Source organism: Argentina silus (genome assembly GCF_951799395.1).
Source record: "Argentina silus genome assembly, chromosome: 6".
Taxonomy (NCBI): Eukaryota; Metazoa; Chordata; class Actinopteri; order Argentiniformes; family Argentinidae; genus Argentina; species Argentina silus.
Window position 1 is genome coordinate 6,264,503 of NC_139660.1, and position 13,543 is coordinate 6,278,045.

General features: G+C 41.4%; 1 protein-coding gene across 1 annotated transcript; it reads left to right on the forward strand.

Moving 5' to 3' along the window:
* The first annotated feature begins 7,868 nt into the window (after window positions 1-7,868).
* On the forward strand, window positions 7,869-10,580 carry LOC310806252 (granzyme G). The gene is made up of 5 exons (XM_083672303.1): window positions 7,869-7,948; window positions 8,346-8,505; window positions 9,144-9,279; window positions 9,505-9,732; window positions 10,088-10,580. The coding sequence occupies exons 1-5, from the start codon at window positions 7,891-7,893 to the stop codon at window positions 10,226-10,228; spliced, it is 723 nt and encodes a 240-aa protein (XP_083528429.1). The 5' UTR covers window positions 7,869-7,890; the 3' UTR covers window positions 10,229-10,580.
* The last annotated feature ends 2,963 nt before the right edge of the window (window positions 10,581-13,543 follow it).

Consider the following 13,543-nt stretch of genomic DNA (forward strand, 5'->3'; position numbering starts at 1 on the left):
CTGTCTGTCTGTCTGTCTATCTGTCTGTCTGTCTGTCTGTGTGTCTGTCAGTCTGTCTGTTTGTTTGTCTTTCAGCGTGCATTCCTCCTCTTACTGCAGAGCAGCAAAAAAGACATTTCTGTTTTCTTAACCCACGCAAATGAATCCCTCACTGAACATGCTCTGTGGTGAAATCCATGACCCAATGTGCCGTTTGTCTAAACTAGACCAGGTCTACATCTGGTTGTTCGATTATCCTCCTCATCTCAACTGAAGATCACAGAAATGTCTAAATATAGGTATCGGCTTACGATACCTATTAATTATGAGTGACCCGAATGTAACATGTTCCTGTTCTTAGACCTGCAACACATCACTGTGAGAGACTGTCACTCCACATGGCAGTAGGAACAGTCACCTGTCTGTCTGTCTGTCTGTCTGTCTGTCTGTCTGTCTGTCTGTCTGTCTGTCTGTCTTTCGGTCTGTCTGTCTGTCTGCCTGCTTGCCTGTCTGCCTGACAGTCTGTCTGTTTGTTTGTCTTTCAGCGTGTATGCCTGACTGCCTGACTGCCTGCCTGCCTGTCTGCCTGACAGTCTGTCGATCTGTGTGTCTGTGTATCTGCCTGTCTATCTGTCAATGACGACTCCCTCATTTCCTCCTCTTACTGCAGAGCAGCGAAAAATAGACTTCCATTTCTGTTTTCTTAACCCACGCAAATGAATCCCTCGCTGAACATGCTCTGTGGTGAAATCCATGACCCAATGTGCCGTTTGTCTAAACTAGACCAGGTCTACATCTGGTTGTTCGATTATCCTCCTCATCTCAACTAAAGATCACAGAAATGTCTAAATATAGGTATCGGCTTACGATACCTATTAATTATGAGTGACCCCTGTTTCTCTCTCCCCCTAGAAAGACTGATATATTGGAGTCTCATGTCCCCACTTACAAATCTCTGTGCCTTACAGTGAAAACCTATACAACACAGCTTCAAAGGGTCTGTTTTCCTTTCCATGCCGTTTGGCCACCACATTTGCACTTCCAAAGCCCTTGTCTGTGGTCTCAACATTGGATCCGTCTCCACAGGCAGACAGGGAGACACAGAGGTCTGTGGAGGTATCCACCATGGTTCTGTATCCACGTTTCCCTGGGGCTCGGGATCCCTCAGACAGGCTGGACTTTAAAGAGGGATCTATTTCTGGAGTTGTGTGAGGACTGAGGATAAGGGGGCCCAGCTCCTTCCAACATGACTATTATCTTGTGGTTTCTGCATGATAAATCGGTTTAATTTTCATTTCTATCGCTTAAACCGAAACAGAAGTACTCCAATGCTGGAGGGTTTGGCAACCACAGGCCTCTTATCTAATTTCTCATTATATCTCACGACATCACAGTGACCCCCCGCAGCGGTTAGGTTTCTCTAGAATGTGCCATCTCTGCATTCTATTTACATGTCTAATCAAGTGGTGTTTTTTTTTTTCCATTTCCATTTCCTCTTCTTAAAGGCTTATCTCAGAGATACAATCTTGAGCATGCTGTGCTTCTAGAACATTCTGCTCCTGCTGCTGCTGCTGTTGCTGCTGCTGCTGCTGGTCTTGCTGTCTCACAGAATGAGGCCTATTTGTGCTGTTGGAAAATGTTCACTTTGAGAAACATTTTCCCAGCCACTATTATTCGGATGTACACTTAATACAGAATTGAATATGAATCCCACATGTAAACTGGATCGACACCATATGTTTTGTGGATCAAAATGATCAGAGCAGAACACCAAAACATCCATATAACTGACATAATTTATGTCCCTCAAGACTCAGACGATCCCTCAGATCACTCTTCTTCACAGCATGGCATTGTACTCTAAAAAGGCAGACACTGGCTGTGGTTTGCTTTGTTAATTTCAAATGATACCTTTTTAGTCTGACTCTTAATAGCTGGTTCCCCTTTGTTTGGATTCCAAATCATTTAGTAGCCTACATGTGGGCCAGGTGATAATGGTCACTCAGTCGTTTTGACCAGTCCAGTCATGATGTGTGTAGGCCAGCAGATAAAATTGAAAGATTGCCACTGATGTATATTCCTTGTGGTTCTCTGGAAGCCTAACCGATTAGAGTTCACGAAGCATTTTATGAAAAAGGAAATAAACAGCCCTTAGCTTCGTGGTCAGAGCATAGACCACGGATCGTGTTTTTAAGACAGTCATAGTAAAAGAGTATTCTCATGTGCTCATGTAGGCCTGTCGCATTTTTGTTTACAGATTTAATAACCACCCATTTCATGCCAATGATTTTTTTTGTGTCGTTCAGTCTAACTGTGATGGTATATTGTGAAGTACATCCCTCACCCTGATGAAAACAAAGAAGAGAAAAAAATAAGGCTTGAGGTCCCAGCATTTTTCCATTATTTCTCAGTTTTCTGCTGCCAATGGTTTTGAATTATATGGTGAAAATAACTGATTTTGATCCAGTTAAGAGCTTTCTCTTATGTTCATGTAGCACGGCAGGGCTATCAGATGAGAAGCCAAAATCTACAACAAAAGTCTGTCAGGGAGAGAGAGAGAGACATGCACACACACACACACACACACACACACACACACACATACACACACACACACACACACACACACACACACACACACACACACACACACATACACACACACACACAGAGAGAGAGAGAGAGAGAGAGAGTTAGCTGTCTGGGATGCTGTGTAACTGTGCACTATATATAAATTATGCCTTGTAGGCTCCTGCAAAACCCTCCTGATTTGTCTCACAGACTACACATAGGACATGCTTTGGGCACAAATAAAGATGTTTTCTTTAACCAATATCCAAGCAGATAAGTCCGCATGAAAACTTTCTCATAATAAAACAATATTCAGACTACGAAAAAACAACATGTCTCCAATTTCACCTGAAAGCAATAGTTTGGAGCACACGGGAACACTCTGTCACCTAAAGATTTAGACTGAAACTCTGATCTGTCAATCATCTCTGAGTGAAGGCTGCAGCGTAGAGTCACAGAAATAGCTGACTGACAGTTAGGCCTATGATGGTCATCTAAGCTCCTGTCAAAGACGAAAATGATTGTTCTCTTCTGCTATAAAAACCTTATTTGCCATTCATCATATGATATTACTGCTGATGGGAGATAATTCACAACATATGAAAGTTAGATTTAATTCAATATCAACATTGGAGATCATTTATCGAAATCACAGGTACATCTGAACCTTCCATCCCCTGCAGTAGCTTCAGGACGGCGATGGTTCTCCAGTATAATTTCCAGCTGTGCAAATAGGATGGAGACGTTGTGCATGAAGTGTTATTCATTCAGACTGCGTGTGCTGGACGCTAGGGTGTCAGTTGATACCCTCTCAGCACCGTGGCAACCCTCCGGGTGTTACCATGGCGATGGGCAGACGTCACGCTGACTCCTCTGACTCCTCTGGCACCACACACAGGTGGTATATTGTACAGGAGCGTTTGACCTCTTTCTCCTGCCAGTTTTTTTATTTTTTTTATAACGATCACACAACAGATTTATACGGGCTGTAAAGTCATCGCTATAAACGCTAGAAGTGCATGAGTCTTTTACAATGACTTACTTCCTAAATGTCCTACTCATCCTCTTAACCAGTACAGCTTCAACATTATGAAGATGGAGCCTACGTTAAGCACCTTGTGTGTGGCCCTGTTAGATAGAAACCATACGATGACTCTAGCTAGATCTGGTAAGGCTGTAAATGATCGGAAATCATGATCTCTCTACTTCCAAATAAATGCCATTAGGTTACTCATATTGTGCTAGTTGTGTGGGTGTGTAGTAGAAAGCTAGGTAGTACACACTCACAGAAGCAGAGTGTGTGAAATATCTTCATCTCATGACAGGAAAAAGCTGATAAGAGCTTATCAGATAAGTGAAATCTCAGTTTGAGTGCATGCATTATGTCGGTCCTAAGTCAAATACCGTATACACATGTGCCTATGCTGCTGTTTAGTCCACACATTCCCAACAACAGTTTTAAAGTCTTTGCCTATATCTGAAGAAAACTGTGCAATAATACAGAAACGATAGGTTGAAATGAGGAAATAAAGAGGTCTTAAACTTGGCCTAGTCCTTAGCTTTCACATGCGATACATATGATGCACAGATTAATAAACGTGCAACACAGTTTTAGGTTGGCAAATATTGCAATTTAGAAGTCTGTATTTTCTTACTGCTGCTGTCATAAAAAGGCTCATAAAAAAAAAAAGAAGTCTGCCAAGTAGCTTAACAGTGTGTAACCGTTGGCACTATATAAGGCTGTTAAGCAGAGGCACGGCTGTCAACAAACAAATAGCGATTACATATGAGATCATGGAGGAGGAATCATCCTTCCTGTTTTCCTCTTCGTCGCAGCCAGTGGTCAGGCAAACCAGACCAGATGCTCCTCATCCTGCAAGCTTTTTCATTGGCTCACACGTGGAAGGGGGGGGGGTGGGGGTAAGTGACCATTAGGGAACACTGTCCTATTTCTTTCTGGGAATGGTCTGGTCCTGTCTCTCCTGATGGTAGTCACGTCCCTGTGGCTGGGGTGAGCTAGAGAGCTGGGCTTTCCTCCTCTCCTGCAGTCCCCTGGACCAGAATGCTTCTGTTTGGCTCAGCCTACTTCCAGAACTGACGGGACACATGCAAACTTCCAGGTCCAGGTCCAGGTCCAGGGCCACTTTCCTCCAGACTCCAGCAGCACTCAGTGAGGGGAGTAAGGAATGCACGCGTAACTATGGGCTGATTTCATCCACCTCAAAAACCCTCCACCCTCGCACGTATGTCTACACACACAGGTTTACACAAACGATTTCGTTGTTAAAGTAGTATCAAACACAAACCTTCAAATCCACTATTCCAGTGTTTCGGATATGGGAAGTTTTCTGTGCCCTCAATTCTGTTCCATGGTGATGTTCAATCACCATGCTGCTTATTATGACACCTGTTTCAATTCATCGACTTATTATCAAGCTGATCTTGAACAAAAGCCTGCACAATTTGTAGACTAGGATTGGAAAGCACCGGTACCAGTAGTAGTGGCATAGTTAGACTAGTGGATAGGGTTAGGGCTGGGGGGGGGGGGGGTGGACTTCCAAGGTCTACTGGCAAGCTGTCAGTCAGTGGAGCTGTAAGCAGAACATGGTGGATAATTATCTAGACGGAACTTTGTGGGAGGTTGAGAATAGCATTCTAGGCCTGTGGGTGAGAAATGTATCATTAAACCTCTGTTTTTGATGAGATTGAAATGGACTCCTAAAGCCTCAGGGAAATCAATCTCACTTTTATAAAATACAAGGATACAGTTCTACAAGTGTGTTTGTGGGCAGAGAAGACACATGACATGATTATACTTGTCAGACAATGACACATCCATGCTGCTAAGGCCAGGAACCTATATGTAATTTTGGGTAGTTAGGTCAGATCCATTGTGGTGTGTGTCACAATGCTCGAGGAATGTCTGTTTTTCTCCCTCCTCCTTTTATTGTTGTCGTTTCCCTTTCTTCTTAATAAACATGTAATTTGTGTCGTGATTGATGGACTTTTTACGACTATCATTACTTTCCCTCACTTCTACCCACAACCTCCAATGACTAAACCAGGCCGCCCCCAACCCCTGTGGACCCTATAAAGCTGACAGGTTGCCGGTAAAGGCCTCTCCTGCTGGGCCTCCTCTCTGTCCAGCTCCTTTCTGTGATTCCCATTACTGCCCTGTGTTCCAGTAGCACGTTCCCAGTCCCTCACTACCATTCACTAAGCTTCCTCTCTCTCTCTCTCTCTCTCTCTCCTCCTCGCAAAAAACACTGTTGCACACAATTCAAAACAATTACAATAAAAGAGTTTGTGGCTCAGGTATGAAAGAGTGCATACTTCAGTCTAGACTCAGGAAGCTATGTAATAGACATACCTGGACTGTGTGCTCAGTTTATTTGCATACCGAAAGGGTAGCCTACCTTTAATGCCAGGGGAAATATGTTGTTACCACGCCACGATTTTTAATGCTTTTAAGGATGGGGCGTTTTATATACAGTACATCACAAGAAGCTATTTAGGTCTGTACCTACAGTAGATGGACCTAATTCACATGTATGACCTGATGTTGGGACAGCTAGGAGGAAAGGAGGGTCATGTGATGTGAAAGTACTGTATCATAGCAACAAGTTTCAGTATCTGTGAAGTTAGATGGTTTAAAGGCGCAATAACAAATGCAAATGTGAATGATGGAAAAACAAATGATCATATAGTACATATACAGTACTGTATGATGGCCTGAAAATAGGAAAAACTAATCACAGCGCCAACCTTTCAAGATGTATAAAATACCAAATGCATCAATATTCCAAAAAGTCCTTTGTGATTTAGTCTTCATTCCATCAGGCAGACAGCTCTTGTACATCAGGCAGACAGCTCTTGTACATCAGGCAGACAGCTCTTGTACTGCGTAATCATTGATCCAGAAGTTCAAATCCAATCTCAAACTAAATCTACATCAAAATTAAATGGCCGTCATAATTATTACTTCCAGAGATAATGAAGAAGTAGAGTACTGGTATTTTACAACCGTGGCTACCTTTCATGTCAGTCTCTCCTTCACGTGTGCCAAACCGAAAAACAGCCCTGCTGAACCCACAAAATACCAATACACATTATTAACTGCCTCTGATTTATGCCATAAGTGATATTTCTAATAGTGGTCTAACATTATTTGAGCTCATAGCTTGGAAGTGAAATGATGGACCAAGATGGTCACTTACTGTCGGCCATGGGGGCTTAAGAGAACCCAGTTTACTTGGTCTCCTTTGGTTTTCTTTCCAAAGGACACTAATGCCTTCTTCATACCTCAGAAACCTCTCAGGTCACATATCACTCAGTACAATGAAGCCTAATTTCAAACAAATTCTATTTTTATACACTTTCTTTTGACCGGGTTACGTTGGAATAATGTTACCTCAGGGGCCAAGAGGCAGACACAGAGACTCTCATGAAAGCCACGACTTTGACTGGGGGAATGAGAGTCTTCAAGGTTGTCTGTCTGTATTCACCACAAAGGCATCCAGAGGTAAATTATGACCAATGTATGTGCTTCACAGTGGCCACTGCCTGATTCATGCTAAATGATGCACCAGTAGACTAAATATAAAGTCATCTGAGGGTCACACACTTTAGAAGTGGCTTTTCACATGATATCAATCTAAACCATAAACAGTGATAAGGTAAAAGTGGCCTCCGTAAGTATTTGGACAGTGAAGAAATGTTTTCTTATTTTGGCTCTACACGTGTTGCCTCATGTTGACAGACACCAATAGCAGACTCCAAAGGAAAATGCAACGTCTAGAATCAAGACTATACATTGACAGCTCTCTTATGACTGCACAAATTATGTGACAGAACACACCTGACTAACTGAAAAAACCTGTCAAGCCAATTGTCCAAATACTTTTGGTGCCCTAAAATAGGGGGAATATGTATAAAAATGGTTGTTGTTTCGAAATGGTGAAGCCAGCCAGTATGTATACAAATACCCTCAAATAAAAGCTGACAATCTGTATTTTAACTTGTGTAAAATAATGTGTCCTGTCAAATCTGTGTCATGCTTCTGGTTGCCTCTGTGCAAAAACACCAACATCAAATGGTAGAATATAACAAACCTGAATGAAAAACAGGAAAAATATCAACTTCTGTCATCCATCACTATCAAAGTCAGAAACTCATTGTTAGTGGCAGGAGTTTTTCGTGACAGAGCTCATGGTCAGGAAAAACTCCTGGCCCAACTCATAATGTATGCATACATATCTATTTCCTGGTTTCCCCGTATAAAAGCTGATGTACAGGAAGGTGGAGGCAGTGTATGACTTTGTTCACAGGTCTCCACTCACTATGGGCATCCTACTGAGTCTGGATATTCTGGTCCTGATGCTCACTCTCCAGAGTCAAGGTAAAGACTGTGTAGACGACTGCAACTGTTACTGTGTGTATGGAGGCAGGGGCTCTATGTGCTTTATTAGTCTTATATAAACCCATGCATGTAGCGCAATCAAATATATGTTCAAGGGAAGGGAATATACAGTTAATTTATTTTTAATGTCTAACATAAGCGTTGATGGTAGAGATGTGTTTTTGGTTTATTTGAATAGGAACAGATACAAACAATTACCAAATGCACTGCACCTCAGTGCATGCACATTCTCTGGTGTTACCGAATCTTTATCTGGGTTAAAAGCTAAATTCACAACTAAGGGGGAACACTGTCTGAGAAGGAGACGATCTGATATGACTCAGCTTGCTAGAGAGCCTGTAGTTGGTTCTCATCATCATTGCTGGTGTTGTCAAAGTCCACACAGGGGAGATATATGGGGGAAAGGAGGCTGTTCCCCATAGCAGGCCCTACATGGTGCTCCTGGTGAGGCTTATGGACATAGACAAGACCGCCTACTGCGACGGCTTCCTCTTGAGAGAGGATTTTGTGATGACTGCTGCCCACTGCAATGGAGGGTCAGTTCAATGTCTGCTTGTCTGCCCCTATGTTCCCCACTATCTTCTCTCCTGACCTCAGTAAGATGGACACCTTTACTTCAAAGTCTTCATTAGGAGCATTTAGCCATAAAGCAGAGAGGATAACGTTCGGAGCTCCCTCCCATGGCCCTGACAGTCTAAGATCAAATGTCCAGTGTGAAAAGCCTACCCGTAAAAACAGTTGTATTTCAGTATAGTGTATCATATGAGAGGGTTCGTATCACAGCATAGGCAAAAAAATATATATTTTAAATGCCTTTCTGTTTTATTCAGAGGCATCAAGTAAATACATTGACAGGACATGACATTGCAAATATATTGCACCCCTCCTTTTTTATAATCCCCCCAATAATCACTGTCCCAACACATTCTAACCATAAGTGCAATGATATTGATTGTATCATTTGGTAATAGATTGAAAATGGTTATTTCATCAAACTTAAAGTTATCCCTTTGAGGTCATTGAAATGGCACAGCCAGGGCTAGAGGTCGAGTGATGAAGCGGGTTGTCCTGTAGTTACATTTGGCTCTTCCATGTCATATTACTTCGGCCTGCTGCTGCATACGTGTGTTTGTGTAAAAAAAAATCGATTGCATGGTGTTGTTGTGTGTTACAGTTCCATCACAGCCAGACTGGGACTCCACAATGTATTCAGTGGAAGCCAGCAGGATATATCTGTACAAAAGATCTTTCCTCACCCAAATTGGACCAATTCAAATGATATGATTGAAAATGATATCATGCTACTCAAGGTGAAGTACCATTTATTAGTTTTTTTGTCATTTTACCAGTACAGATGACGTTTTTCCTGCAGCACAGTGGATGGGATGTGACTAATACAGTCAGTTAAGTCTGTGATTAATGCCCTGTAAATAAACATGCCGGACATTTAACATTCGCCACCACAGAAAAAAAAACTTGGAGATGTTTTGGCACTTCACAACTGTCTCCGTCTGTCTGGCCCCTTTCTCCAACAGTTGGCAGTAAACGTCACTTTTACTGATCATGTGAGAGCCATCGCCCTCCCGCAGCCGGACAACGAGGTGTTGCCAGTGGACTGTGTGGTGTCAGGCTGGGGTTTACCCGACAAGTCAAGCAACAGTGGCTCCCCATGTCTGAAGGAAGTCAATGTGACAGTCATTGAGTTTGAAATGTGCACCCAGCAACATCTATTCTGCACTAAAGGACCAGATGGGCCGGCTAAGGTAGGTAGCCTCTTTATATGTCATTAAGATGAAAATGACAGATCGATGGCAGCAATGACAGAGAACATCACAATTTCACAAGTTTTAGGGCCTTACTGAAAAGCAGAAAACCCTTTCTCTCCTAAAAACTCCTAACCATAACCTTATCCCTAACCCTAAATCAAGACCATATATTTTCCAAGCAATTTTGACAATGATGCCGCCAATTTTGACTTGAGTTGACAGCATGACCATATCGTGAAAAACAAATTTCACACGGAACTTCATCAGTCATTACAAATTATTTCCAAGGCAAACTAGTCTGCAAATGTATTTTGCTGTGCAGTACCCTGAATGAGGTGTGGTTCATTTCCAGGGGGATTCTGGAGGTCCATTGGTCTGTGATGGTAAGGCGTATGGTATTGTGTCCATGAGTTACAACGACGACGACTTCTACACATACACAAGCATCCCTGACTTCCTGCCTTGGGTTGATGCCGTCATGAACAATCTTTAGCCGATGACCAATAGAAAATTGTTTGCTTGCTTGATCCAGGCTCCTGCAGGCAAGATTATGATTAGACAGATACCTTTGGATTTCTGTGCAGTGCACATATACTGCACTGTGCTGTGTCAATTGCTTAGCTTAATAGTGCAACAAACAGCTACCTAAGTGTAAACTGATTTATGATGTCTGTTCAATCACAAATCAGGCTGTAACTACATCTGAAATGATCCACAGCCTCTCAGCTCTGAGGAATATGAATGTGCTTCTGATGCTCTGACTGATTTTACAGTGCTTATGAATTTGTCTATATTTCTTTCATGCTGTTTCCACTGAACCTCTGAATTTCCAACACTTTGGAAAAAACAAGGCATTAAATCAATTTTCTTGAAAATTAAGAATGACAGAATTAATTAATTAAGCTTGTTGACACCATTGTTTTAGTTTAATACATGTATTTTATGAATAGCACTGACTGAATGTTTCTGAGTGTTCTTCTAAGCAAACATAACAGGGGCTTTAATCAATGCTACACCAGTGAGGTACAGATGTAGATGCTCAAAAAGGTCTCCATAAGACAACACTGCCCTCCTGTGGAGAACATGCATGTTTTCCCCATCTAAATACTATAACTTGCCATTGCATGCATGCATGCAAATTGATTAAATATTTCAAAGTCATTGGATTCTTGCCATACACAAAATGAATGAATGTCATCATAATTAGCTTCTGTAGGATCATCTATATACATATAATAAAAGACAGCATGAGTGTGTAGGGAAAGTCATCAACAGAACAGCTCATTGTCACAGTTCATAGAACAAAACTGTCCCTAATCACACCGTCAGGTCTGGATCTGATTCCATATGTGCCACATTGCCTGATGAAGTGGTTGAAAATCAATGCATTATAGATATGTGGTTTCAGGGGACAGACAATAAGTCTCAGGTTCAGCAGGTTAGAAAGGGCAATGCTCCCATCTGCTGGGTGTTCATAGCCTCAGCATGACATACGAGCTTTATAAGACCCTTTGTGTGGGTCTGATTGGATTGGATACATTTGGATTGGATAAGCAATATGGTTGAACATGTAGCATCTAACAGCATGTGGCAACATTTAACATCTAGCAACACATGTAGCAACATCTAGCATCTAATGGCTGATGTGTGGTGACCTTCCTGGCCCATAGAGGCTGCCGTGGCATCACCAAGGAGGGTGCTACACTTTGGTAGGGAGTGATTTCCCCATACAATGTGAAGTGTGTTGATCACCTGTGTAAAGTATATATATACTATATAAATCCAAGCAATTATCAATTATAGCTCTTTTGTGTATGTCAATGCAATAGCTCTACCTTGGCCTCTGATTGGCTTCATCTATCCAATTCTTTCCCCTCTTGGGTGTGTGTTTTTTAATTGTTAAATTCATTCATTCATTCATTCATTCACTCAGATATTCACAAGTGCCTATGGGGATTTGGGAATCAGTTTGGGATAGGCCTACTGAGATCCATTCAAACCGTCAAGTCTATCTTGGTCACAAACTGGTGTGCAGGCTTTTGTTCATATCAGCACTAACACTACTCAAGGTCTTGATAAGCAGGGAAAAATGTTGTCACATCTTGCCAGGGTTGAAAAGGTTACTATAAAGAAGTAGTCCCTTAGCCTACAGATTACAGATTACCTGTTTAGAAATGTAATCCGTTATGCAATCTGTTGGATTACTCAAAAGCAGTAATCTGATTATATTCAGTTATTTGGGGATTACTTTCCTATAAAAAAAATAAAAAAAAATAAAAAAACTGTACATTCCAAAATTAAAGACGTTTATTTTCAAGATCAATCTTTTGAATTTATAAATGTTTTGACTACTTTATCACTGTGTTAGGGTTAGGGTCACATAAAATAATGCATTAGGAAGTAAACTGTAAAACACCACTGGCCAATATGGTTAAATATTTGAAACCAATAAGGTCTAAGGGTACTTACTGTAATGCAAGGGATTAGTTCAATCTTTTGTGATAAAATTACAGTAATTGAAATTACATCAATCCAACCCGTTACTCCCCAACCTGAACCTTGCCAAATGTGTTTCTAAACACTTACATTCATTCTGATGTTGCTCGTGATGAATAATGTGAGTGAGAACGTTAGACTACCCCTTGAGACGCCTCATCACCAAAACAGGGTGCGCATATTAAAGAGTGGCTTCTAATTTAAACATTATTCATGATTCTTCACAATCATAGCATCATCGGATTTAATTAAGTCCCTAGGCATCACAGATCATTTGGCAAAACACTTGTTCATACGGATGCATGACATTTGCCTAAAATAGATGGTCTTAAACAGGGGATTAATATCGAGTGATCATATGTGCTGAAATCTTACCATACATGAAAACACCCCCAAAGGTGATATTCTGTGCTAGAACAGTGATCTAGTATTCAAATTGTAGCTTCACTGTCAATTACTTAGAGGCTACCGTTTACGGATAAAAATGTACATCAGAACCAGCAATTGACATTTATAAAGGTTTTTTTATTTAGGAAAAATACAACCATGAAGATACAGAATGCTTAAAAAATCAAATACAAAACCAATCTGATGCTATGACGAGAACATGTGAAATCACTCCGTTAGTATCCTCATAAAAAGGTGGTCTGTTGAAAAGAGTTCCTTTAATAAGTAGTTTATCTTATAGAACTGGCCAGCTTCACATTTGCTATTCAGCAGTGTACTTGAAACTGTCTGACTGGAAAACAAAAAATAATTCCTCTCTCGTGTGCAGCTAAGAATAAAAACGCAACGAAAAACAAAAACACTGTCAGTAGGAACCAAATAACTTAGAAGAGAACCTGCGAAGGAAGACAGTCAAGCAACAGGCCAGCGATCTATAAAACAATTTGAGCAGATTCCCTTCACCTATTGGAACCCACAGACATCCTATTGAGCCCGGTCCTAGAGAACGTCCCTCACCCTCCCTCTCTGTCCCTCTCAGTCAGGCAGAACAACAGTGCAAACATGATGGTGATGTTTTTTGTGTGCATTTCCCTTCATTCAGACTCGTCGCCATAACGGGCTGGCAAAGCAGTCACAATCAAATCAACCAAAGTAAATGCAAGCATTCGTACTTCGTAACAGAGCAGAGTTATTTACTACAAAAGCAACCGTTAACCATTCCCTAGCTGAGATACATTCCCTGTCTTTTAGGTAGTGCCTTTTTGTGTAAAGCACGGCCAAAAAGTGAGACCTAAATTGGCCTAAACAGCACGAGCCTCGCTTTTCTTTCCGAGCTCCCAAACTGTAAATGAAAAATTCGTTCTCT